This window comes from Fundulus heteroclitus, chromosome 10 (genome assembly GCF_011125445.2).
Source record: "Fundulus heteroclitus isolate FHET01 chromosome 10, MU-UCD_Fhet_4.1, whole genome shotgun sequence".
Taxonomy (NCBI): Eukaryota; Metazoa; Chordata; class Actinopteri; order Cyprinodontiformes; family Fundulidae; genus Fundulus; species Fundulus heteroclitus.
The window spans coordinates 20,315,408-20,343,226 of NC_046370.1; the positions used below are offsets into that span (position 1 = coordinate 20,315,408).

The 27,819-nt window shown below is 39.5% G+C and overlaps 1 protein-coding gene and 1 long non-coding RNA gene across 7 annotated transcripts; both read left to right on the forward strand.

Annotated features, from left to right (window-relative positions):
• The first annotated feature begins 1,337 nt into the window (after positions 1 to 1,337).
• LOC105923074 lies at positions 1,338 to 27,743 on the forward strand. Of its 6 annotated transcripts, XR_004931811.1 has the most exons (6): positions 1,338 to 1,571; positions 2,251 to 2,322; positions 3,210 to 3,441; positions 5,647 to 10,336; positions 10,674 to 10,879; positions 10,954 to 11,005. XR_004931811.1 is itself a non-coding variant. In XM_036142303.1 (5 exons), the coding sequence occupies exons 1-4, from the start codon at positions 10,857 to 10,859 to the stop codon at positions 27,594 to 27,596; spliced, it is 483 nt and encodes a 160-aa protein (XP_035998196.1). In that variant the 5' UTR covers positions 10,842 to 10,856; the 3' UTR covers positions 27,597 to 27,609; positions 27,675 to 27,743. The 6 variants fall into 6 exon arrangements, 5 of the variants coding, with proteins under 5 accessions (XP_035998194.1, XP_035998196.1, XP_035998197.1 ...); XM_036142303.1 differs by lacking the exons at positions 1,338 to 1,571; positions 2,251 to 2,322; positions 3,210 to 3,441; positions 5,647 to 10,336; positions 10,954 to 11,005 and adding exons at positions 15,047 to 15,105; positions 15,274 to 15,339; positions 27,262 to 27,609; positions 27,675 to 27,743 and having other exon boundaries at positions 10,842 to 10,879; XM_036142302.1 differs by lacking the exons at positions 1,338 to 1,571; positions 2,251 to 2,322; positions 3,210 to 3,441; ... (1 more) ...; positions 10,674 to 10,879; positions 10,954 to 11,005 and adding exons at positions 14,866 to 14,972; positions 15,047 to 15,105; positions 15,274 to 15,339; positions 27,262 to 27,609; positions 27,675 to 27,743.
• Positions 26,759 to 27,035, forward strand: LOC118564376. The gene is made up of 2 exons (XR_004931812.1): positions 26,759 to 26,903; positions 26,978 to 27,035. It is a non-coding gene; the product is annotated as an uncharacterized LOC118564376 (long non-coding RNA).
• Positions 27,744 to 27,819: the final 76 nt, after the last annotated feature.

The following is a 27,819-nucleotide window of genomic DNA, read 5'->3' on the forward strand; positions in this document are numbered from 1 at the left end:
GAATTCTTGTTGACGCGCTCGCTACTCAAAACTTCAGTCCAAGCTGCGGTTAAGATCCTTTTATTGTTGTTGATCTTCAAAACACCAGTTGCAATGAAGCAAAAAAATGAATCCACAGGTTCAAGCCGTGATCAAAGGCAAAAAGTACAAAAGGCATCCAATGCTTAAAGCGGTCAGCAAAAAGTAGACATCCCCCATCACCCACTCACTGACAACTACTCAGGTGAGCAAAACAGGTGATCTTACAATCACTGCTGACACCACGTGATCAATACCACACCCATCCACCACAGACGCGTCTACGTATATATGTCTGTGGTCCCCCACCCCAAAAACTAACTAAATAAAAAATGATAAAATAAAAAATAAAAATGTTTGAAAATGTCGGACCATGCACAAAACTTGATTAACAAAACAACAATGTTGGTCGTTTTTGGCAGCTGTAGGAGTTAGAAGCTTTTATACACAAGGGCAGAGGCTATGTTGATGTTAATTTGAGATTTTCAAAGCAAGAGTCTTACAAAAAAAAAAAAAATTAAATCTCAGGTCTGATGTATGCATGTATGTGAATATGTATTAATAAGCCCTATTCTCCTTAATAGCATATATATTTGACAAGAACAGCAGATTGGTAACAAATAAGCAACTATCTGAGCAAGAGTCAAAATCAATTAAAGACAAGAAACCCTCAGGTACAATGTAATGTTCAGATTCTGTCCCGAATTGCAGCAAGACTTGAAAACTATTATTCACAGACGCATTCACATTTTGATTTATTTTATTATGTGGATGTCTGTGGCAAAAAAAAAAAAAAAAAAAAAAAAAACAAAAAAAAAAAAAAAAAAAAAAAAAACCAGTGAACTAAACCTTTATTCTTTAAAAAAGCTGTTGGGTTGAATAACAATGTTAAGTGTGGGGACCACACAAATTCACATTTTTTCCCCCCTTTTTAATTTATTTTAAAATCTGATCAAAAGCTGTTGACGGATGCTAATGCTCTTTTTTTCTACAAAGCAAAACATAATAAGTTACCTAAAATGATTATAACAAGCTGTATGTAAAGAAATTATTTATCATTTAAGAGGCGTATGCCCCTTCTAAACTGTTTATTTGTAGCGTCAAACTATGTCCAAATATAATGCTGTTCAGCAAGAGATGCATTTTCCCTTCACTTAATAATGATGCAGTATTTTGTGAATAAAATTTAAGGTTGTAACATGACAAAATGTGAAACTGTAAGGCAATCGTGTTTTTTTGTAGTGGCCTGTGTAAAGAAGTAAAACATCAGGGATAGGAACCTTTAGTGAGGGTCTTTGTTGAGAAGGAATGGGGAGCAAAATAATGGTAGAACCGAGGAAGCTGGTGCTTTCGGAAGAGGTTTGCTTGTTTTTATTTCTGTTGGTTTAATATTTGGTGTAATAAGAAGTTTAAGCCAAAGTTAATGGTGTGACAAGGAGATCCCCGGCCACAATCCAATTGACATAGGAGGATGGAGGCTAAATAAACCCAGAAGGACGCTGAATCTTTGCTTAAGGATCGATGAGAGAGCGAGACCGAAGGACAAAATAAAGGTAAATACCGGCTTCTTTTCTGGCTGGAATCACTGATGAATACAGAAACATATACATAATTATCAGAGATCCCTGGTGGAAATCTGTGGAACTGAATGGGATCTCCATTTGTCACGATCTTTCTGATTGTGCTAATTAAGGGACAATAAGCCATATCGGGGAGGTATCTAAAGCGATGCCTGATTAAAATCACGTATAAACCGTGTGCCATACAGCCAACTGCTCAACTTCTTAAGGGTTAATGACCTCCATGGGCCCTGTCCAGCTCTCCCAGAGTAAAATCCTGTCTCCTGGAATCTTCTCCATGCTCCAAAGGTTTTCTCTGTTAAAAAAAAGCGTACCTTAAACTTTTTGAACAGAGTATATGCCTGTTATATAATGGAATAATGTGTTGAATCCAGCTATGGGCTTTTTAAAGCTCTCTTTTTTTTTAATTCTTAAAGGAAACTGCTTTTGTTCAAACCCGTGTAGTTCAAGCGAATCACATTATTAGCACTCCCATCTCAGAAATGTATAGGTGCAGGCTTTCTGTGTGAATAACGTTGCAGATGATAGCAAAATAATTTTTACACCAGCACTGACCTCTACCAGCATATGAGGCTGTAACAGGATTTATTTGTATGTCTGTGATTGTGTCATGTAGCGCCTGTATTGTGTCTGTTTCTGTTTGTTTCTGCAGCAAATAAGGAGGATCTTTTTGAAGCGCAGTCCAGACAGGCTCTGCTTTTAATGTTCCTGCTGAAACAAACATGTAAGTCATCAGTGAAAACATTTCTTTCTTTCTAGTGTAAATCAGAAGTTTCAGATTAATGAACAATACATAAAAGGAAATGCATGCGAGCAAAAACATGCTAAATTACTATTATTATCATTCAGAAATGTCAACAGTGACAGCATTTTTGCATTTAGAGCTTTGTTGCTCCATTTGTTTTTGGTTTTATCTCTTATTGTTTGTAATTTAGAATGTGTTACTGCTTAGGTAAAATAAATGTAAAGAAATTCTACGGTTCAATTGTTTTCATTTGCAACGGAGATATAATCCTCAGTATCTTACATTTTGTACGTAAATAATTATGTGAATGTTAAACGTTTTCAATTCATATACATTCTCTGAAATAAAAAGACCAGCCTTTAAAGACTCAACTTCCCAGAGGTCTCAGTCTTTGATGTTAATTTTGAAATATAAAATAGTGAAGTTCGATTGACATTTTACGATGGTCAGAACATGAACTAGGAAGAAAATATAGATGATGGATCGACAGATGGAGAGAAAAGCTTGCAGAGCAGACAAAAGAAAGCTGTGAGGAAGGATTAAAAAAAGGAAGATGGAATGACATGAGGAGGGCAGAAGAAATAAATACAAAAATACAGAATAAAACACAGAAGAGAAAAGGCAGAAACAGAAGAAGTGAAGAAAAAGGGATGGACATAAAGAAGGAAGTACATAATGGAGAGAGGGACGATGGGCAACATTTGGACAGGGTAACAAGGGTAATAACGACAAATATTTTTCCTCACCCTTTTTTTCATTTTTAGACCCGCCTAGAAAATACTGAAAGCAAATTCCATTTCTTTTCCAGAATTTCCTCATCTGCATAAGAAACGTGGATTAGTTTGTTTGCTTTTTTGCATTTACAGTTTCATGAAGCCCTCCTGCAACAGCACCAGTGGATTCAGCCTGCACATCATAAATTCTAAGTTTTTAAAACATTGTCAGATATGAACAAGAAAAGAAGAATTTCAGATGGATCCAGGATGTCTGAGATGATGAAGGTTGAAGCAGATCAGCCTGGAGGGCTCAGCTTGGTGTCTCCCATACCTGCAGCATCGTCATCAGAATCTGAGCAGAAACAAGACAGCAAAACTCTTAGTAAGTGACACAGATTTAAGCAGGCAGTTCCCAATCTTATAGTCAGATTTACTCTTGGAAAACGGTATTTGGTTGTCAAGCTTTTAAAACGAGGGAAAGCAAATATCACTACTGTAAAATGGATAATATATGATCATAGATTCATACCCGGAAAGTTAGATTCTTGATTCAGATAGTGGTCAGAAAGGGGGATTACAGCATGTGCTCAATTATTTAAGAGGGACAACTGTTAAGATTTCTGCATCTCAAAAATAAATATGGCCTCACAGATTAGCATTTCTGTCGATGTGTCTTTGTGTGAATTTGGTTCATTGTTGAAAGATAATTTAAGCAAATGGTCTCTCAGCCATGTATATTTGTGAGAGTATCAACCTCTAACTTGAAATGAGATCCTATAATCATAGCTGCACTCTTATCTTTCAAAAAGTATGAGAATGACTTGGAAAAAAATGGATTCTCGATTCATACATTTGTTTTGCTGATGCCTTTATTCAAAGTAAACATACAGCACATGGCCAAAGAAAGAAGAACGTAAGACATTCAGCAAAATGTTACTAAATTGGTAATCCAACCCCAGACAGCTGCATTGAGCGCTAATAGTCACTGCCTATACGGCGGCCACTCTACCGCTATACCACGCAACACTTCATAGACCAGCATTTTAGCTGCTGTATCAGCTCCACTGGTAGAAATATAGTTTAATTTGATATTGATCTGGTTGTTTCTACTGTGGCCTTCAAAATTGTTCAAATCAACAAACGTGCCTTTTGACAAACTCACGTATCAAGAAGAATCGAGAATTTGTATTGTCACCATGTGTTACCATGGTAACATTTTCTGTTAGACACTGTCTCTAGAAAAATATTCTGAAATTATGTTACGCTAGCTGTGCGTTCCTTTTTTGCTTTGGAGATCGGAAACTAACAAGTCACAGATTACATCATCTGTGCCTCTTTGCGTTCCAGTTAAAATGCTTTCTATGGTAGCTCTGTAAAAAGTTTCTAACCGCTTAGTGGAAAGTCAAGGAGGAAATCCTGAGGAAAACGTGCTTTGTCATCCCTGCTGCTGAAAAACTTCCCCACAGTGAAACATAGTGGTGGCAGCATCCAGAGATAGCTCAGGAAAACATAAGCCACTCTTAAGCTTTATCAAAGACAAATGTTTTAAGTTTATAATTAAAAGTAGACTAGATGTCTGCCTCATAGAAAAAAACTGGAAGCCTAAGACTGACAGTGATCAGTGGCGCCTCTGGCATGATAAGTTAAGTGGGGCACAAAAAGTCAACACCTAATAGCAGCAACAAAAGTTTTTGATGCATGCAACCTGACTGATCAATGTTAAATTAAACAGTTAAGTTAGCATAAACCAACACACTAGAAATACAGTTTTATACAAGCTAAATGTAATGTTTTATACAAAAAAAAAAGTTCACTCATATTGTTCATTTATTCGACCCTTCAATGAGCCAGCAAGGCCAACCAACGCTAGATGGTCTCACACTATCAGGCAGAACGTAAACATAACATGTGCAAATCCAGTATTGTGATTGGACGACCCGAGCTTAGGGCCATAGTATTTGTGACCCACAGCTGTTTGCTGAGAGCGGAGTGGGCATGCACACTGCGATTTCAGATGTTCATTGTTTAAACAAGCCTTGTTGGGCCGGCTCCAAATATTAAGGCACTTCAAGAGGATGTAGCCTACTGAGCTTGTCAGTATTCTGGCAGACTTAGATATAGACACAAATGTTTATAACAGAATTTTATTGTTAAGGGAATCTGTCCTTTTTACAATATTACTCTATAAAGAACAATCCCGTCTCATTGATTATTGTAAACATAGAGCTCCCCAGCGACATCTGGTGGTCTTTTTTTTTTTATAATATTGCTGTATAAAGAAAGATTATGGCCCCACTGGCCCCAAATGCAGAGATGCCACAGATAGTTATGCATTCTGCTTTAGTGATGCATTTTGCTTTGGAAAATGTTTAACCACGAAGTCTTCACGATGAACATTATTATATTATGTGATATTAAGCAATAAAATTACTTGTCAAGCCTCTTACTATGAGAAAATTTGTTGTTGTTTTTTTTGTTAGAAGTGTCCCACTGACAGAATTTGTTATTGTTTCAATATAGTAAAGATAAATGTTGAGTAATTTCATGTCAGCTGATAGTTTCTCTCTGCTGTATGTCTGCGTTTCAGTGTTACGTGAAGATGTCCAACAGCACACTGTAATCAAAGAAGAGGTTTCCTGGAACACTACTTTAGACCAGCACAGTTCAGAGCCTGAGCAGATAAAAGTGGAAGAGGAAGAACTCCGGATCAGTCAGGAGGAAAAACAGCATAATGAGGAACTGGGTACAGATATCAATGAATTCCCCTTTACAGTTGTTACTGTGAAAAGTGAAGTTAATGAAGAAAAGCCTCAGATCTCAGAGCTTATTCAAATTAAAACTGAAGACAGCAGAAAACCAGAACTTCCAACCAGGAAGTCAACCGAAGAGGTAAAAACAGAAAGAGAGGAAAAGAACAATGAGGGACCACAACCCACTAAAGATCCAGCTCAACTTAGTCATTCACTACCAAAGACATATGAAAAGACTTTAGACTCGTCCAACTCTACTGAAACTGAAGCCAGTGATGATGAATATTGGCAGAAATCTTCTGATTCTGAACCTGAAACTGGAGATGAAGATGGAGATGGAGATCCATCTGCACCAGTATCAGCTGAAATTGATACTCTAAGCGGGAACTCTGTAAAAATCACCTTCAGCTGCTCTGTGTGTAATAAGCAGTTTGGTTCAAAGTGTAATCTCAAAACACACATGCGAGTGCATACAGGAGAGAAACCATTTGGCTGTGATGACTGTGGGAAACGATTTACCCAAAACGCAAATCTCCTGAAACACAGGCTCATCCACACAGGAGAGAAACCATTTGTCTGTGATATATGTGGTAAAAGATTTAGTCAGAACTCAGCGCTCAAAACACACATGACTGTCCACACAGGAGAGAAACCACTTAGCTGCTATGTCTGTGGGAAAAGACTTGCTACAACCTCAAATCTTAGAGCTCACCTGAGTGTCCATACTGGAGAGAAACCATTCAGCTGTGAGGTGTGTGGGAAAAGATTTAATAAAAGAGCAAATCTTCGGGCACACATAACACTCCACACAGGAAAGAAACCATTTAGCTGCCATATCTGTGATAAAAGATTTACTCAAAGCTCTATTCTCAGAAGACACATGGAGGTCCACACAGGAGAAAGACCATATAACTGTGAGGTATGTGGTCAAAGATTTGCTACGACTGAAAACCTTGAGGAACATATGAACACCCACATCAAACCAACAGACTGTGACATTTGTGGTAAAATGTTTACTAAAACGGCAAATCTTCTGGCACACATGAGCACTCACACAGGGGAAAAACCCTTTGGTTGTGATATTTGTGGTAAAAGATTTACTCAGAATTCAACTCTCAGGAGGCATATGAATGTCCACACAGGAGAGAAACTGTTTGGTTGCAGTGTGTGTGGTAAAACGTTTACTCAAAACTCAACCCTCAGGCGACACATGAGTGTCCACCCAGGGGAAAAGCAATTTAGCTGTGATCTTTGTGGTCAAAAATTTGTCTCAACAGCAGATCTCAAAGCACACATTAGTACCCATGGAAAAAAACCATACAGCTGCGATGATTGTGGCAAAAGATTTATTCGAATCTCAAACATGAAGAAACACTTGTGCATCCAAACAACAAAACTGTCAGTTTCATGATCAGGATGCTGTTCATCTCTTTATTTAACATAAGATTTGGATACATCATCAGCCTTATTTGATCACTTGGGGATGGTTTGTTTCAAGTTTTTATGTACAAAATATATTGATTACTTATTCCCACTAATGTGAAGAAAATAAGCTTATTTGAGTTGATGTAATTTGTATATAAGAGAAATGTCACAAAACAAACAGTATTTGACCAAGAAGATAATCACCTCCTGCTGCCAAGACTCCTCTTAAACTTTTTTCTTAACACTCCATAAATTAATTTTAATTTGACTTTGTCTTCTCATAGAATCTAAGTCACTTCATTCATCAAATAAAATTGTCCCCACTGAAAAACAGGTATTATACTGAATTTGTGGATAAAAGTCAATGACCTAGTGATTAGACCTGGGTCCCTGAGTAAGATCTGTAGCTTTAGAATGGCCCCAAGGGGGCGCACAGTGGCAGCCCACTGCTTCCTGAGAGATGGGTTATATGCAGAGGATAGATTTTATTGACATGTGCAAAGTTTCAATGACAAATAAGAATAAAGATGGTTATTATATAGATTATTAGAAAAAGGGGATCACATCAAAGTACTTAAACAGTGAAACAGTCTCCTGGATTCAAACAAATAAAGCAAATCCTCCAGAGCACTTTTTCTTAGCTTTTATTAAAAGGAAAACTTTAACAGTAAAAATACTTGGCTGTATACACTCCAATGTATCTGCATTGCCTTGATTTCTGAATTGAGAGCTGTAGAATGCTGATTTTAGATTTCATTAATATAAAGGATGTGGCTACTGTTACAATCTGAAATACTTAAGCCCCGCCACCTCGAAAGCCTCAGTAGTGTTGTGAATGAAGTGCAATAGCAAAAAACGTTTAGTTTTTTTCTTTCTTTTTAATGTGGCCTGTCTGGCAGTGTAGCACTAAGAACTGCTTTCTTAGTGCCAAAGAGAGACCAACAAATTTAGTTACACAAGTGGAACATTACATAGCATTCAATGGACACAGATAAAAGAGGAAGAGAGAAAGATGAGGCAAAACATTAAAAGGGACAAATGGGGACAAAATAGAGCAGAGGAAAAAGAGGGTGCAAGATTACATCCTTGGAGTGTGTAACAAATGGTACATTTGCAGGAAACGCCAAGATTTTACATTTCCAAATGTTTTCCAGAGCGTTCTCCTTGTCTTGATCCCGCCAACAATGTTTTTACAGCAATCTCTTTGTTATTCTCCTCTCATTTTCGTCGTTTCAATTATTGCTGCCTTAATATTCCTTAAGTAAAGCAATACTTCTGTGAATTTACTTTTTAAAACTGTTTAGCAATTAAAGTTAAAAACCACTGCTGTGGTGCACCATGTCTTTGAATGGACTTGTGTCATTGTATGCATCAGTGGAATTAAAGGAGATTTATAACTTGACCAAAAGACTGAATTCATCCCGACTTTTATTGTATATAATTCAGGAGGTGCAACGCAGTTTCTTTACATTCAGATCAATAGGATTCTGTTTTCGCTGTGTGCTTGACATTTTCCTCTCTTCCATTTTCACGCCTGTTTTGAAATTAACGGTAAAACTGTGACCTATTTACTGACTTTGACTTTATGCAAAACTTCTGTTCTGTTGATGCTAAATGTGTATATTATTGGAATTGCTTATTGAAAAAAAATAGATGTTGTTTAAGCCCAATAATGTTTCTAAAGCCCATACTGATCTGGGTCCTTTATCAGATTATTTAACTCAGACAGCAACAAACCTGGATGTGAGACTGGATGATTTTAAACTTGATGCACAGATTAAACCTGTAATCAAGTCCAGCTGTTATCATTTGAGACAGTTGGCTAAAGTTAAACCTTTTAATTCACGGCATCATCATGAGATTTTAATTCGTGCTTTTCTTACGACTCATTTAGATTACTGTAATGGTCTTTATGTTGGGCTGAGCCAGTCTTTAATTAACCGACTTCAGCTTGTTCAAAACACTGCTGCACTAAACTCATACAGAGAAACAAGGACATATCACTCCTGTTGTGGCATCACTTCATTGGCTTTAAGTTCGATTCCGAATAGATTTTAAAGTTATTTTAGTTGTTTTTAAGTGTTTGCATGGTCTTGCCCCTTAGTAACTGTCCCACCTGAGTCAAATGTATGCTCCCTCACCGCTTACTCAGGTCGGCAGATCAGCCACCTGAGGAAGATGAGAGGTGTGCAAGCATTTTCAGTCACTGCCCTCAAACTGTGGAATAAGCTGCCTCTGCAAATCAGACAGGCTAATTCACTTGCTGTTTTTAAATCTTCTCCTAAAACACATTATTTTTCCTTGGCTCAGTTAGAGAAATTGTCTTTTATTTTTATTATATATTTTCATTTTATTGTTTTTAATCTATTATTATTAGTTTTATATTTCTGTATTTTATTTGTTTTTCTTGGTATACAACAACGGTGTTGTACTGTATTGTAAAACTCGATATCACTTTACAACAGGCCCAGTGTCTGTGGGTGGAATAATGAAGCAATAGTCCAGGTGGTATGCAAATTTATATTTCAAACTACCTAAACTCTAAAAGTATAAACTAGCTCAAATAAATTTTTATCTTGGATGGAATATATAATCAATTGTCACAGTATTGCACTGACTGAGTTTAGCCAATGGGTTTCTCTTCTATTTGACACGTTTCAATTTGATTTTTGTTGCAAAGTTTCTGTCATTCATGTGAATCTGTGTTAGTTATCAAAGAATGGGTTCTAAAATTTTGACTACACTTCTAATCTGGGTCACACAAGGTTGTTATTTGTCTCTAAAATCTTAGATTGCATAGATCCCAAGCTACAACATTGTCTTGTACGGTCTTTTAACCCATTCATTTAAGTCACGTGTGTGGCAGCTGGGATGATAACTAACGTGCAGTACAGTGGGTCCCCATGAACCACAAGTGAGAACCATTAGTTTAATCTTTATATTTGTTTTTTTAAGTGTTCTTTACCTCTGTTCCTACATTTGACAATAAAACCTCATTATTTATCACGTGTATTAATTGTGCTGATCAAATAAACTTGCATTGCCTTCTGCAAACATGTTACTGTGATGTGATGAATTTCACAGCTTGATCCAAACCTTCAGGTTCTGAACTTCTTCTTCTTCTTCTGTTGTTGTTTTATGGCGGATTGGCAGGCCAACGTAAAAGGTGCATTTCCGCCACCTACTGATCTGGAGTGTGGAGTGCACAATTTTGGAAGACTACAAAATTAATCAATGAGGGAAATAAGCAAATAATAATAATAATAATAATAATAATAATAATAAAAAAAAATCTACAACTAAATCCTATTCATTGTTCCTGTATCTTTTAGGTATTTGAATAATATTTCATTGACTCTTGTCTGTCTTGTCTCATTTCCTAACAACACTTTTATTGAATTACCATCAATTCCTATCCTTCTCAACTCTTGAATTACAGGTTCTGAACTGTTCAGAGCAGAAGGTGTGGAGCTGCAGGGCTGCAGGTGAACATGATGAGGGTAATTAGAGCAGCTGAGGCGCTGATATAAAGTCAGCTGCAGCCACAGAGCAGTTACAGCCCAAAGCTTTTCTCTTTCAGTGCTCAGCCTGGTCCACTTCTGTTGCCATCTCAGACGTCAACATGGTTCTTCAGGGTGGTTTCAAGTAAGTTGTGCTGCATATTCCTCAGTGGTTCATGTGTTTGGTCTTGTTCTTACCAAGCATCCTTATCTCAACAGGAGCTCCTGGATTTGCTTGCTGCTCTTCAGCATTGCAGCTTGTGCTCCTGCAAAAAAAGGCAAGTAAGCTACACATGTTGGTTCTGAGTAACTGGATTAATCAGGAAAGGTGGTATGCTTCCCTCTGCCTGCTATGGTGGCAGAAGTAAGCTTTTCATCTGAAATCTGTTTCAGGACTAGTGGCTGAATTGTCTTGTCAACTGTATTGCCTGGTTTTGTTCTCTCAGGTCACCCTAATGCTGGCTATTACTCTGGAGGTTCTGGCTACAGGAGAGTTAGACCTGGTTCTGATGCTGCTTCCTTTGGTTTTACGTCTGGTGTTGGCTCTAATGTGGGATCTCCAGCTGCACAGGATGCAGGAATTTCCCAGATGATTGCTGGTCTGATGGGCCTGAGCCCCTACGGCAGCCGACCTCTCCTCCAGTTTCACTGGAGCTCTCCCCAGGTTCCTCTGGACGTGGCTGAGAAACGTCCTGTGTACCCTTCATCCCTCATCATCCACTCCAACAACGGCTACCAGAGAGCAAGAGACTTCCGCTCAGACTCCAAATACACCAAGGAGACGTTTGACAACATTCCTCAACCTGGAAAACCACAGAACCCAGACTCTGGGTCTAAAGGACACTAGAAGAGCTAATGAGGTAAGGACTGACTCCAGTGTGAACTGGATGTTGTGTTGAGGTGGTAATGTCTGTTTCTTGCAGGTGAAACTGGAGGATAAGCCCATGGAGATGGAGGACAACTTAACAAAATAAACACATTTGTTATAAATTCTGTTTCCTGACTCAATGTTTAGCGCTGGGTATGCAGCTAATCCTTAGTCTTCAACGTTATATTTAGCTTACAACCGGTGGGGTGGTGGTTTCCATTAAATGACTGGGCTACAGCTTGGCTGAAGTACAAATGACTTTGCTTGTAAGGGTAAATCGCATGGAACAACCTAAACCTGTCCTGTGTGCCAACACTTGACAGTATTTTAAAAAGGTCTGGGCTAAAGGGTTCAAAAAATCTCTCAGCCTCTTGGCCATTTAGCTATTAAAAGGATTATCCAGCTTAATTTAAAAACTGCTATTTTATTTTTTTTTGGGGGGGGGGGGGGGGGGTAAAGGAAATGGATGGTGGTAGAATGTAATTAACTTAACCTGCAGCTGTGTTCAAACATCTGTTCAGCTGCCATTCACTGTTTAATGTAAAATTATTACAACTCCACCAAATTTACTGCACTGGATTTTAATCTTTCATGGCTATGCTTGTTTTATAAGATTGGTAAATAGCCTTACAAGTAAAGCATTTGTCTAGCTGCTTGTGCAGGCAATAATGTAGTTTTTTTTTTTTGTTTTTTTTTTTTTTTTGTTTTTTTTTTTTAGGAAGAACTTTACCTCCAGGAGGATGGAAGTTATTCACAAAACATCTTAGTTCCAAAAAACTTCAAGTAAGGACTTTTAATGAGCCTGAGTGTCTTACCCAGTGAATATGGCAGGACAGAGAAATATCCTCTGCACAGTGGACAACATGGAAATTATGACACTAACAGCTTGATCGTGCTGGGTTCATGTTAAGGTCAGGGATGAACTTCTGTCCCACCTGGTGTAACAGCATAACCCTGGAAATGAAGGTCCTCACAACATTGGTACCTGGCTCCAGGCTAAACGCAGCTGTGTAATACTGATGGGTTTGTCACAACCCTCTGTCAGAGTGATCAGTGAGACTTTAGCGGCACTGTCACAGCCTTGTATCGTGTCTCAATTCATTCACTTTACCCTGAAAGTGCAAAGTAAAAGGGCATTCATGGACATGGGTAGTGTCGTTGGCATTGATGGAGCTCATCAATACGAGGACGTGTATGTAACCAGACGTATCACAGCATCAACACGCAGATCGTTTTTGAAAATTGTCATTCTGGATGGGGTTGCAAAAATGGCCTGGCTCAATGGCAGAATCTTCTGAGACAGTTGTTTGAGAACCACTACCTGCCAGCTGATTGACACCTGTTAGGGGACAGTGGTTATCCATGCAGACCATCGCTTTTAATGCCATGTCTCCATCCAGATCCAGGACCACAACTAAATTACAACAGCTAATGTGTAAGATTGTAGCCTACATATAAAGAAAAAGCATGGAAAATATGTTTGTCTATGTGTTATGTTGTGTGTGTGCGTCCTGAGCCGGTGTCTGTCTCAATGTTTACTATGGTGCCAAAGATTCTTGGTATGATGGATTGGAACTAAAATCAAAAAAGTATGCGGAAATGCTTCGAATATAATACGTAGGAATATTTAGCTGTTATGTTTATCGTCAGTAGTTTGATAGTCAACGTGCTGTTTTGAGTCAAACTGTATTGTTTCTGGATTTATACAGGCCCCATAAGAGAGCTCGGGCAGTGGTTGAGACAAGTATTGGACAGGTGAGATGGAGCTTTCATGTGTTGCATGGAAAGGTGTACAAAGTAATAGCCCATGCAGTACTCCACAACATTTGTAAGGCCATGCAACTCCCAGAACCTTGAGAGAATGAGCCGGACGATGTTGACCGGCATGAAGATGATTATCATCAGCAACACGGGACTCTTGCTCTGACTTGGAATGGTTACAGAGCTCAATTTACTCAGTTGCACTTTAGGTAATGTCTAGTCAGTGTATTGATGGCTGTATTGAACCAATGCATGTGAACATTAGGAATGCATCAGAGCGCAGCATTCACAGAATTCTATTGCATTTTATTTTTTACTCTATTTTCAGGTTATAATATTCTTCCTTAAAAAGGAGTGTTTTGTATTGTCTGAGGACATCAATCTCAGCCTCCAACATTTTTTCCTGCAGTGATGGCGAGGGAGCAAGGGCATGCCTGTGCAAATTCTGTCAACTGGGTCCTCGCAACAGCAAACAGGCTTAAATTGGAGGCAACCAGCCTTTTGTTCAGTTCTTTCTGTCTTGCAGTCTCATCAACTCTGGATGCAGTGGGTTCCTGCATTAATGTTTTTTATTATTTGGTTTAGCTTCATGAATAAAAAATCCAGAGGCAAAAACATTCAACATGACTGTCAGGAGTGTGTCAAACACACATGGTCATAATTTGGCAAAAAGTTCATGAGAGTCAAGGAGAAATTACTTTTTCATAGAGTTTTTTGCACTCTGTTGAAAAAGAGGTTATATTATTAAAAAGGTGTCTTTCTGCAAGTGTATCAAGGACCAGAATCAAACAAAGGTAGCTTTTCATTTCTACTCTTTAGACCTCGAGCCAACTTCCCGATGATGTGAGAAATACTAATGAAGACATTGTTAATATTTACTGTAGCTTTCTGTAAAAAAAAAAAACAACAACAAAAAAACGAGGCAATTATTGCATTATCAAGGCAAGATAAGTTTATTATTATAGCACATTTCAGTAACAAGACAGTTCAAAGACAGCTGGTCATGATAAGGTGGTCTTCATAGGTAGTCTAATGATGTTTCAGTGACCTACAACAGTTTAAATTGAACATTAACATTTAAAGGCAATTCTAAACAAACAGGTTTTTAACCTTGATTTAAAGGAACTCAGGGTTTCAGGACTTTTCAATTCAATTTGATCATGTCTTGGCATTTTATTTGTGTTAAATATGCATTTCAAAATGTATGTAGTGCTTAAATTTGACTATTTTTTTTAACTTGTTTGTTGTTTTTAATACCTCTGTTCCTTTATTTGACTACGGACCTCTGTTAATTATGTGCATGAATTGTTTTGAACAAATAAACTTGCATTGCCTTCTGTTCTGAGTGTTACTGCTATTAAATTATAACATGATGAATTTCACATCTTGTTCTAAACCTTCAGGTTCTGAACTGATCAGAGCAGAAGGTGTGGAGCTGCAGGGCTGCAGGTGAACATGATGAGGGTAATTAGAGCAGCTGAGGCGCTGATATAAAGTCAGCTGCAGCCACAGAGCAGTTACAGCCCAAAGCTTTTCTCTTTCAGTGCTCAGCCTGGTCCACTTCTGCTGCCATACCAGACGTCAACATGGTTCTTCAGGGTGTTTATAAGTAAGTTGTGCTGCATATTCCTCAGTGGTTCATGTGTTTGGTCTTGTTCTTACCAAGCATCCTTATCTCAACAGGAGCTCCTGGATTTGCTTGCTGCTCTTCAGCATTGCAGCTTGTGCTCCTGCAAAAAAAGGCAAGTAAGCTACACATGTTGGTTCTGAGTAACTGGATTAATCAGGAAAGGTGGTATGCTTCCCTCTGCCTGCTATGGTGGCAGAAGTAAGCTTTTCATCTAAAATCTGTTTCAGGACTAGTGGCTGAATTGTCTTGTCAACTGTATTGCCTGGTTTTGTGCTCTCAGGTCACCCTAATGCTGGCTATTTCTCTGGAGGTTCTGGCTACAGGAGAGTTAAACCTGGTTCTGCTGGTGCTTCCTTTGGTTTCACGTCTGGTGTTGGCTCTAATGTGGGATCTCCAGCTGCACAGGATGCAGGAATTTCCCAGATGATTGCTGGTCTGATGGGCCTGAGCCCCTACGGCAGCCGACCTCTCCTCCAGTTTCACTGGAGCTCTCCCCAGGTTCCTCTGGACGTGGCTGAGAAACGTCCTGTGTACCCTTCATCCCTCATCATCCACTCCAACAACGGCTACCAGAGAGCAAGAGACTTCCGCTCAGACTCCAAATACACCAAGGAGACGTTTGACAACATTCCTCAACCTGGAAAACCACAGAACCCAGACTCTGGGTCTAAAGGACACTAGAAGATCTAATGAGGTAAGGTCTGACTGTTATGAACCACTGGACATCTATTGTGATATTGACATTACTTTTTTGCAGGTGACCTTTGCGGCTCAACCCTTTCAGACTTGGAAGAATTCTGACAAAACTGAATTGTTCTATGGTTTGTCTTTGCATTTATTAAACTAAACTACACCCAAAGTCAAGGTCTAATCTCTCTTTTATATGGGTTGCTCATGAAGAGATCAAACTGGAACACTTAACAGAACTAGAAGCTTAATATCTGGGCCAAAAGTAAAATGTGTGTGTGCTAAAACCAAAATGGTGCAATTCTCACAAAGGACTTTTTTTTTTTTTTTTTTTTTTTTTTTTTTTTTTTTTTATTAAATATTCCCCTTCTTCCCTCTCTGTACCACCCATTGCCACAACAGAGGCTGTATCATAGTGGTATGGCAACGTCACTGTGTAGATCTGGATCAGTAGTGCTATAGCCCTGTCCAGATGAAGCTGGGTTTATATGACAAGCTTTTGTTTAGTGGGTCCTCAAAATGGGCAGCCCAAAAACCGACTACAGCTGAAACCAGCTCCCAGAGTAGATAAGTTGAAGCCATGCCTCTGACAACCCTATATGGGTAACCTCTACTTTATCGTGCATGCATTGTCAATCTCCAGCAGACGCATGTGCAGTGTGGTCCTTTCCTTGCTTTGGGTACCCTGCCAAACACTGTTGCATACATATCAAACTTTTCTGTGTGACTATGGCCTAAGTCTTTTTAAGGGTGCACATATGATCTGACTAGCTTAACTGGTGTTCTACAGCACTCTGAGGCAATGCAAACTTTTATTTTTTCTAGAAATGTCTCTGGACTGAGAACCATTAAGTGGATTAAAGTTTGCATGGAACTATTGCCTCCACTAGAACCAGGCTTTAAACAATTGTCAGTAAAGACTGTCTTAAGTCTTCCTGACTTTAATCTAGACATGGTTAGATTTGAATGGAGGATATCTTTCTATTTCAGTGCAGCATGTAATGGTATGAGGCAAGGCACATTTATTTGTATAGTACATTTCTGTACAGACAATGCAAAGTGCTCTACATGATTAAAATGTAGGAAAATAAAACGGAAGCAATTGCATGTGATGCAGGGATTGGGAAATGGCTGATTAAAAAGTCCCATGTTACGCCATTTTCCATGAAATTTGGCAACTCTAGAGGGTGCTGTTTTGCTGACTCTTCCAGAACAAACATATTTCACCTCAAGTGCACAAAATGTGCAATATTACAACCCCAAAAGGAAAAATAACTATCAACCATAAGGCTTGATGACTTAATGATTAAGGGAAATGTGTTAGATTTTATCATAGGTAATTTCATTGCATAGCAGGTATCCTACAATGCTTTCTGTAAATCTGAGTATATGCTTAGTGTTCTAAACGCAAGCAACTTTTGAATTCATTATTTATGCAACTATTAAAATCTGATATGAGGTGAACATTGTTTTGCAATGGCTGTCTGCTGAAATATTCCCATCCCTCTACTGCTTTTCTGTTCAGAGTAATGGACGGGTAAGCGAAACAACACTGTCCCAGAATTTGATAGATCAGAGAAAATATATAAAAAAAATTGTTGCGATAGAAGTAGCTCCAAATGTTTTCTTTGAGTGTGATGTGCTTTAGTTCCTTTATAAGGCTCCAAAAATCAAAAGATGTTGCTTGTTTGGTTTGAAGTTTGACAAATACAACACATCCATTGTAGCATCAGTGATCAAACTCGTGGTCTCCTAATAAAAGCTGGGAGCAGGCATTCACTACAATTACTTAAACCTGTCTTGACATCGTTGGACCTTCTGAGCCTGGTTTGGCCTTTGTGAAACGGACATAGCCAGGATGCACTGGTCACACTACGTCGGGCCGAGTTTTAGCTCTTATCCTGGATTTCTATTTTCTGCTTTTGGAAACAGCCCTAAGGATAATTAGCAATTTCACACTCTCAGATCCTTTAAACAAGCTGAAGGCTCAAAACCCCAACCATCCAAAATCTATAGATAATGCCAACCCTGCACAAGCTTGGTTCCCACAGTGGGTGAGAGACCCGAGGTAAGTTACACCTGTACTTACACAAATTAAATATGGTTCAAGTCACCAGAGTGACCAAGTTTGAAAATGGCCCATTGTAAAGCTGTGACACCCGACAGGTGCTTTCTACAAATGCAAGAGGCATCTGTGACTTAAAAGCACCTTATGGTCCATGACATCAAGGGTAAAAACTGTTGTTGTGCTTCAATCAATCAAAGTTTATTTATATAGCACTTTTCAACAATCCATATGGCACACAAAGTGCTTTACAAGCTAAAAGGCAAACTTGCTGAGACAAAATAGATAAAATATAAAAATGTAGGATAGGAAAATAACAGTATAAAAAGAGATTAAAAACTAAAAGTGCATAATAGCACAATTAAAGAGTTTTACGAGCTACATTAAAAAAAAAATAGCCACAAAGGAAACGTTATCCACTGTTGTAGCTATGGTGGTAAAGCATTCCACAATTTAGGATTAAAAAAAATAGTAAAATAACGATCACTCCATCTTTTGCACCTAGTCCTGGGAACATACAGGGTTCTAAGTTCTGATGAGCGCAGAGCCCTGACCTTGTGGCGAACAGTTAAAAGTTCAGACAAATATGGAGCAAGGTGGTTTATGAGTTTAAAAGCAAACAGCAGGACTTTAAAGTCCATCCTAAAGCGAACTGGAAGCAAGTGGATCCAGGAGAGAATGTGGGTAATATGGGCATGTCTGAGAGGATTTGAGAGAAACCAAGCATCTGCATTTTGGAAGCTTGTGGAGAATGGACTGGCTTATTCTTGCATACAGAGCATCAGAATAATCCAGCCATTACAATAGTTCACAGCATGCTTAAAGGCAGCAGGGATAGTGCCCATCCTGAGACAACTGTGTATAAAATAGATGAGGCAGGGTCCAATGGTATCAATTGCCCCTATTACTATTGTACTATTGTGGACAATGTCCAATGAGCAGCTGGTGGGATTTAGAGACATGACTGGCCGTTTCAGGTATTTGAGTGAAATAGGATCAAAAATCTCAAAAACAAGTTGTACAGAAGAATCAGGCAAAATCTCAGCTCAGGCCTTGGGATTACCTTATCTGACAGACTAAACCTTGTCAATAAAGTACTGTCTGAAGGTATTGCAGGTGTGTATAGAAACCTCCCTGAAAGCATCAATGCCAGGATTTATAACATAATTTATGGTGTTTAAATAGAACTCTAGGCCAATGCTCATTTCCACAGATGACGTTAGATAGATCTTGGGACTTTGCTTTACAGAGTTTCGTTACGAAGCAAGACAATCTCGTAGTACGTTCAGTGACACGTGTAACCTGTCCTTTTTCAATCTACGCTCAGGTTGTCTGCACTGTCGCCTTAACGCATGGGTGAAGTTATTGAGCCACGGTTCTGGTGCACATTTGGCAGTTTTGTGCCTGATAGGGGCAACAGAAGCTAAGATTTGAGTACATGTAGAGCGAAAAGAAGACAGAAAATGATCTGGGTCCATGACAGATACCAAACAAGGGTTTGGGGGAAATTTCAGAAGCTGAAACCGCTGCAGTAAAGTCATCAGTTATTGTGGAGGTGATGATATGGCGGCGATGAGGTCAAATGTTTTCAGTGTAGGTGAAGGTGCAAGGACTTTGAACCTGATGAGAAAATTATCAGAGATGGGAATGTCCGATACATCAACTGCCACATCAAGCCCACGAGAGATGACTAGATCTAGCGTGTGTCCAAGCTGATGAGTAGGGCAGATAATTGAGTAAAATCCAGTGAATCCAAAAGAGCAATAAAGTCAGTCCCCATCTGATCAGAGGGGCAGCCAACCTGGATGTTAAAGTCACCACAAATCAAAAGATTATCAAATTTTAGTATATACTTGGCCAGAGAGTCAGAGAACTCAGCCAGAAAGTGTTTATTTTTTATTTTTTGGTGGACAATAAATTACTGCACATAAAATGACTAGGACTAGGTAAGGAAAGTACAAAGGCTTGAAGTTCAAAACTGGGATACACCTTGGTGGGGAATATATGACACTTTAAATGCTGTTTGTAAATAGTGGCGACCATCCCACACCTCCCCGCTGATCGTGGGGTACTGGGATATTCTGGAGGGAGGAGTTCTGAGAAAGCTCTGTTGTCACCCTGGACTTGCCATGTCTCTGTCAGAAAAAATAAATCCAGGTTATTAGCTAAAATCACAATTTAAAATGATCTCATTATTAAATGGTCTGGTGTTTAAAAGAGTTAAGCTAATTTGATCTCATTCCATATCCTTTAAGATAAACTTTAGTTCTCTAACTGCAGTGAACCAGGATTCACTGAATCACCCTGACGATGGTTTTTAACTATTTCATGTCCTTTTGTGTGTAAATAACTCCTTAGCTTCTTTTTTAATCTTAATTTCAGAGGGTCAAGTCTTTACAACCAGGTACATAGCATGGGCCTGGCTAGCTTAAAACTGCATTAGGAGCAATTTCTTTTAGCTAAATAAGCCACAGCCAGCCATATATACACACACTTTTGATTCAAGGAGGCTATTGGCACTTATATCCTGTTCCAATTAGTGTAATGTGTTTAGCAGGCACAGGCAGCTTTTAAGTAATTCTGACTTAAACACTTGTTCTTGCGCCAAACATTAAACATACCCATACCACATGGTTCAGTGTGCTGACCACTGAGCTATATAATACACTGGAGTGCTGATTTTGCTGAAAAACTGAAGTCACTAGCCGCCATCTTGCTACTCCCTACTCTCACAGAACCCCATAGGATTTGGTTGCAACAACAAGCAGTTTTCTGGCTGAGTGAAAACGTTTCATAGGTAATTCTACAGTCAGTGGATGTACTAACACTATCAACTACTAGGAAATTATGTGCTGAAATATTTTACATGTTATTCATATTAAATATATAAGTATGTGTATATACGTATACACATATGTAAATATGTTTTTGTATATTGTTATTTATACATTTATAAATGTTAAACATATATATTTAAATGAATAAAATGCAAAATATTTCAGCACATGACTTTCTCAGTACTTGATATTTTTAGAACATAACATAAAAGTATATGACATTTGACATTTTAAAAGTCTTAATCTCCCCCTGAACATGAGAAAATCCTCGTTATTCGATGCTGTAGCGCACATATTCCATAGTTACTGGGGGGGAAATAGGGAGTACCAATATGGCGGCTGGTGGCTTCAAAGCGACTCGTTCAAACAGACGGTGATTAGCACTCCAGTGTATTATATAGCTCAGTGGTGCTGACATAGAATTTAATTCTGCTACACTGTCAAAAATCAAGCAAAAACTGCTTCAACTAATATTTGTGTCAAAGGCTGATTTATACTTGGTAATATCCTTTTTATATTATAGATAAACATGGCAGTCGTATTTTGTCTGGAGTCTGGATGAGTGGCAGGTCATCAATACAACTCCTTTGCCTGTTTGACCGCAGGACTGGTACTCAACATCCCAGTCATGGGGATGTTTTACATAAATTGCCCCTAGCGACTGTAAACACGACCAACCACAAAAGGATAAGCTCCCCCCCGCCAAATCTGTGGGAAACTAAAGCCTGTGGCTTGCAATGGAAAGAGGGCCCGTCGATTACTGAAACCAGGTTGGTGGCCAGTTTCAGACAAACATTAAAAAAAAAAAAAAAAAATAATAATTCTTATTTTAGGTGAAATTAGACCAACCTTTGTGCAACAAAAGTGCTTTTAAATAAAAAGTCCCTTTATACACAGGACATGTTTATTACAGGACTGTAGTTTAGTTTCCATTATAGAGGCAATGGCAAGCCAGAGGGGATAATTCAGTTTTGTCAGAACTCAAGTCACCAAGGTCTGTTCTTCTGGGGGAGGGTCACCTGCAAGAAACAGACATCAGTATCACAATAGATGTCCAGTGGTTCATAACTGTCAGTCCTTACCTCATTAGCTCTTCTAGTGTCCTTTAGACCCAGAGTCTGGGTTCTGTGGTTTTCCAGGTTGAGGAATGTTGTCAAACGTCTCCTTGGTGTATTTGGAGTCTGAGCGGAAGTCTCTTGCTCTCTGGTAGCCGTTGTTGGAGTGGATGATGAGGGATGAAGGGTACACAGGACGTTTCTCAGCCACGTCCAGAGGAACCTGGGGAGAGCTCCAGTGAAACTGGAGGAGAGGTCGGCTGCCGTAGGGGCTCAGGCCCATCAGACCAGCAATCATCTGGGAAAGTCCTGCATCCTGTGCAGCTGGAGATCCCACATTAGAGCCAACACCAGACGTAAAACCAAAGGAAGCAGCATCAGAACCAGGTTTAACTCTCCTGTAGCCAGAACCTCCAGAGTAATAGCCAGCATTAGGGTGACCTGAGAACACAAAACCAGGCAATACAGTTGACAAGACAATTCATCCACTAGTCCTGAAACAGATTTTAGATGAAAAGCTTACTTCTGCCACCATAGCAGGCAGAGGGAAGCATACCACCTTTCCTGATTAATCCAGTTACTCAGAACCAACATGTGTAGCTTACTTGCCTTTTTTTGCAGGAGCACAAGCTGCAATGCTGAAGAGCAGCAAGCAAATCCAGGAGCTCCTGTTGAGATAAGGATGATAAGGATGCTTGGTAAGAACAAGACCAAACACATGAACCACTGAGGAATATGCAGCACAACTTACTTGAAACCACCCTGAAGAACCATGTTGACGTCTGGGATGGCAACAGAAGTAGACCAGGCTGAGCACTGAAAGAGAAAAGCTTTGGGCTGTAACTGCTCTGTGGCTGCAGCTGACTTTATATCAGCGCCTCAGCTGCTCTGATTACCCTCATCATGTTCACCTGCAGCCCTGCAGCTAAACAGGTTCTTTAATGTAGGAACAGAGGTAACAAAACTTACAAATAAATAAATAAAAAAAAATACAGATTAGACTAAACTCAGTTGTGGTTCTTAGGACCCACCGGACTACATGTGTTAGTTCCCAGCTGCCACACAGATGACTTAAATGAATGGATCAAATTAATGTACAAGACAATCTTACAGTTTGGGAGTTGCGAGGTCCAAGCTTACATGCTTATTGACATGGGGAAAGTAGTCTTTCACAAACTGGGTGGTACAGTTATTTGTGAACTAGCAAACTAAACCTATTCATCTAGATTAGACACGCCATATTCAGTGTATATTTTCATTTCTATGCCTGTGAATGTGTTGCTTACAGGTTGACTATCTCTCGAGCAAAATCATCACCAAAGTACACCACTAGTCCCACCAAAGATTTACTTCTTTTTGAACCATTAAACCAGGCCCAGAACTGCCAACACAACACTGGATGAGTCAAACGGAGGTAGGATTGGTTTTTAACCCAATGGGAAGGTTCTGTCATTCAGCCTATGATGACAGCCGGATATACTGTATCTGTTTCTGCTGATGACATTAAACTTGTAAATAATCTCCTTGAATGCCTCACTGACCAGACACGTCCTAAAGATGAGTGAGGACAAGACTGAGATTGTTCTCGTAGGCCCTGATAGTCTGAAGAACCCCATATGTCCTTATTAAGTCTTTGTTAGTCCTTGTGAGCATGCAAAGAACCTAGGTGTGTCTTTAGATTGTGATCTTACGCTCAGCCTTGATATATCATGGTCAGCATGTTTTCCACCTTAGAATCACATCCAAGGTCAGATCCATTCTGCCACAACTTGACTAAAAAAAACTTATTCATGCCTTTATTTCCAGTAGATGAAATTATTGGAATGCACAATTAAATTGACAATTGCTTATAAAATACTGCTGATTGTTTTTGAATATGCTCATAGGCAAGGCAAGGTTAATTTATTTGTATAGCACATTTCAGTAAAAGACAATGCAAAGTGCTTTACATGATTAAAATATAGGAAAATAAAACAGAATAAAAGCAAGTTGGAATAAAATGTAGAAACAAAATAGAACATGGAAAAATAGAAACTAAAAGCAAATATTAAAACCAGTTGGACTACAAAGTTGAAATAATGATGTTTCAGTAAAACAGTTTAACTACAGCAGTCGAAGTGAATCGGAAACAAGTGTGTTTTTAATCTTGATTTAAAGGGACTCAGGCTTTCAGCACTTTTACAGTTTTCTGGAAGTTTGTTCCTGATAAGTGGAGCATAGGAACTAAATGCTGCTTCTTTGTGTTTAGGTTCTGGTTCTAGGTATGCAGAGTAGGCTGGAGCCAGAAGACCTGAGTGGTCTGGATGGTTTATACGCTGATAACAAGTCTGTGATGTATTTAGGTGCTAAGCCATTCAGAGATTTATAGACTAACAGAAGTATTTTAAAGTCTATTCTCTGAGATACAGGGAGCCAGTGTAAGGACTTTAGAACTGGGGTGATGTTCTCTACTTTCTTAGTCTTAGTGAGGACGCGTGCAGCAGCGTTCTGGATCAGCTGCAGCTGTCTGATCCACTTTTTAGGCAGACCTGTGAAAACACCGTTGCGGTAATCAACTAAAAATAAACGGATAGATTAGTTTTTCCAGATCCTGCTGAGACATTAGTCCTTTAATCCTGGAAATGTTCTTCAGGTGATAGAAAGCCGACCTTGTAACTGTCTTTAGATGCTTTTGGAGGTTCAGTTCTGAGTCCATCACTACTCCCAGATTTCGGACCTGATCAGTGGTTTTTAGCTGAAGCAGCTGAAGCTGTGTGCTAACTTTTGATCTCTCCTCTATTTGTCCGAAAATTATTACTTCAGTTTTGTTTTTATTCAGTTGAAGAAACTTTTGGCACATCCATGCATTGATTTCTTCTAAGCATTTACTCAGTGCTTGAACTGGTTCATAGTCACCTGGTGACATGGTGATGTAGAGCTGTGTGTCGTCTGCATAGTTATGGTAGCTGATGTTGTTATTTTTTACTATCTGAGCTAGAGGGAGCATGTAGATATTGAAGAGGAGGGGACCCAGAATGGACCCTTGGGGAACCCCACATGTGATTTTTGTCATCTCTGATGTAAAGTTACCTACTGATACAAAAAAACTCCCTGTCCTTTAAGTAGGATTTAAACCAGTTGAGAGCTGTACCAGAGAGGCCGACCCAGTTCTCCAGGCGTTCTAACAGAATGGAGTGATCAACAGTATCAAATGCTGCACTGAGGTCCAATAGAACCAGCACGGTGGTTCTTCCACAGTCTGTGTTTCTGTGGATGTCATTAAACACCTTGATAAGGGCGGTCTCTGTACTGTGGTGAGCACAGAAACCTGGCTGGAAAATGTCAAAGCGGCTGGTCGTTGATAAGAAAGTGTTTAATTGTTGAAATACAACTTTTTCAATAATCTTACTGATAAAGGGGAGGTTTGAGATGGGCCTGTAGTTCTAGAGTAGTTGTTTGTCTAAATAGTTATTTTTTAGCAGTGGTTTGATAATTGCTGTTTTTAGGGAATGCGGTAAAACACCTGACAGAAGGGACGTGTTTATTATCTAAGTCAAATCAGACGCTATGACAGGCAAAACTTTCTTAAAGAAAGCTGTGGGGAGAACATCAAGGCAGCTGGAGGAGGAACTTAACTGCTGAATGATCTGCTCTAAGCTTTTGTAGTTTTTTTGCTGAATTGGGACATTTTGTCAAGATAAGTTCCAGTTGGATACAGCTTTGGTTCTGGTGTTGATATGGAAGTACAAAGTGATCCTCTAATTTTTAGTATTTTTTCAGTAAAGAAGTTAGCAAATTCATTGCAGACCCTGGTGGAGTGGAGTTCAGAAGCCACGGACACAGGAGGATTTGTTAACCTGTCGACTGTGGCAAATAAGACACGAGCATTATTAATGTTTTTCTTGATGATCTCAGAGAAGAAAGATTCTCTTGCATTTTTCCAGTTCAGTTGTAAGTTATATCTGTAAAGTCTCTCTTTATAGATGTCACGGTGAACCTGAAGTCTGTTCTTTCTCCACCTGCGTTCAGCTTTTCGACACTCCCTTTTTTCACCTCTAACTGCTGGAGCATTTCTCCAAGGAGATTTTTTCTTCCCAGAAACAACCTTCACTTTAACTGGAGCAATGCAGTCAATGATGTCTGAGACTTTAGACTGAAAGTTACTACTACTAGCTCATCAGCTGAGTTGCAGCCCAAGGTTGAAGTAGCAGAGTAAGCTTGGATAAAAGTTTCCGCGGCATTGTCCTTAAAGGCGCGTTTTCTTATGATGTCCCTTTGGCTAAATGAGTCACTGAATATTATGCTTTCAAAGGTAACAGAAAAGTGATCAGATCGGGCAACATCAGTTACACTGACCTTAGAAATGTTTAGACCTTTAGACCTTATAGATTATCTCCCTGACATGCCTTTAAGGTCTTCCAGTAAACGTCTTGTTATTATGCACAGATCAACCCTATAGATCTGGTCTTGGTTCTTTTGTGTCACTATGACTCCTTCCTCTGGAAACCTCTTCCACAACACTTCAGATCAGTTCCTACTGCGTCTGGCCTTGAAAGCAAACCCAAATCATACTTTTATGAAGCATTTAGTTAGTCGTGTGAATTTGGTTCCAGAAATTCATATACTGCTTGTTGTTTAAGTTTACTTCTTTGATTGTGTTCATTTTCATGTGTCCTTCCTGGACTGGCAAACTACCCAGCATGTATCCCGCCTCTCGCCCAGTCACTGATGCGGCCAGTCCCTGCTGACCCTGCAAGGATAAGTGGGCAGGGGCAATGGAGGGAAAGACATAAAGATTTATTTAATTTATATCCCGAATGGAGCGACGGATGTGATTGATCATGTGACAAGTGCTAAAGCCCTTGATGATGAAAAGGTAATGTAAAAAAAAATCTGAATAAGGTGTGTTGGAGGAGAGTCACACCTGGAACATGATGGATAGTGGCCCTCGAGGATCCACTGGTTTAATGTGATTCTTTTTTCTAATATAACTTAATGAAAAAATATTAAACTGTCAATGTCTTTTGCATTCATGTTATACTGAATGAAATTAGATTTCACATCTTGTTCTAAACCTTCAGGTTCTGAACTGATCAGAGCAGAAGGTGTGGAGCTGCAGGGCTGCAGGTGAACATGATGAGGGTAATTAGAGCAGCTGAGGCGCTGATATAAAGTCAGCTGCAGCCACAGAGCAGTTACAGCCCAAAGCTTTTCTCTTTCAGTGCTCAGCCTGGTCCACTTCTGCTGCCATACCAGACGTCAACATGGTTCTTCAGGGTGGTTTCAAGTAAGTTGTGCTGCATATTCCTCAGTGGTTCATGTGTTTGGTCTTGTTCTTACCAAGCATCCTTATCTCAACAGGAGCTCCTGGATTTGCTTGCTGCTCTTCAGCATTGCAGCTTGTGCTCCTGCAAAAAAAGGCAAGTAAGCTACACATGTTGGTTCTGAGTAACTGGATTAATCAGGAAAGGTGGTATGCTTCCCTCTGCCTGCTATGGTGGCAGACGTAAGCTTTTCATCTAAAATCTGTTTCAGGACTAGTGGCTGAATTGTCTTGTCAACTGTATTGCCTGGTTTTGTTTTCTCAGGTCACCCTAATGCTGGCTATTTCTCTGGAGGTTCTGGCTACAGGACAGGTGGACCTGGTGCTTCCTTTGGTTTTACGTCTGGTGTTGGCTCTAATGTGGGATCTCCAGCTGCACAGGATGCAGGAATTTCCCAGATGATTGCTGGTCTGATGGGCCTGAGCCCCTACGGCAGCCGACCTCTCCTCCAGTTTCACTGGAGCTCTCCCCAGGTTCCTCTGGACGTGGCTGAGAAACGTCCTGTGTACCCTTCATCCCTCATCATCCACTCCAACAACGGCTACCAGAGAGCAAGAGACTTCCGCTCAGACTCCAAATACACCAAGGAGACGTTTGACAACATTCCTCAACCTGGAAAACCACAGAACCCAGACTCTGGGTCTAAAGGACACTAGAAGAGCTAATGAGGTAAGGACTGATTACTATGAATTGTGGGACCTGCTGTTGTGATGCTGATACTTTGTCATCTGCAGGTGGAACTGGCTGAAATCTCTGACCTTGGAATCTAAAGATGATCTGAACAATAAACTTTAATAACTCACTCTGGTCTCTCCTCGAACATGTTTTTAAGGTGGAACACAAGGGTTTCACTAACTAGATCCTCCCCCAGCCTGACAG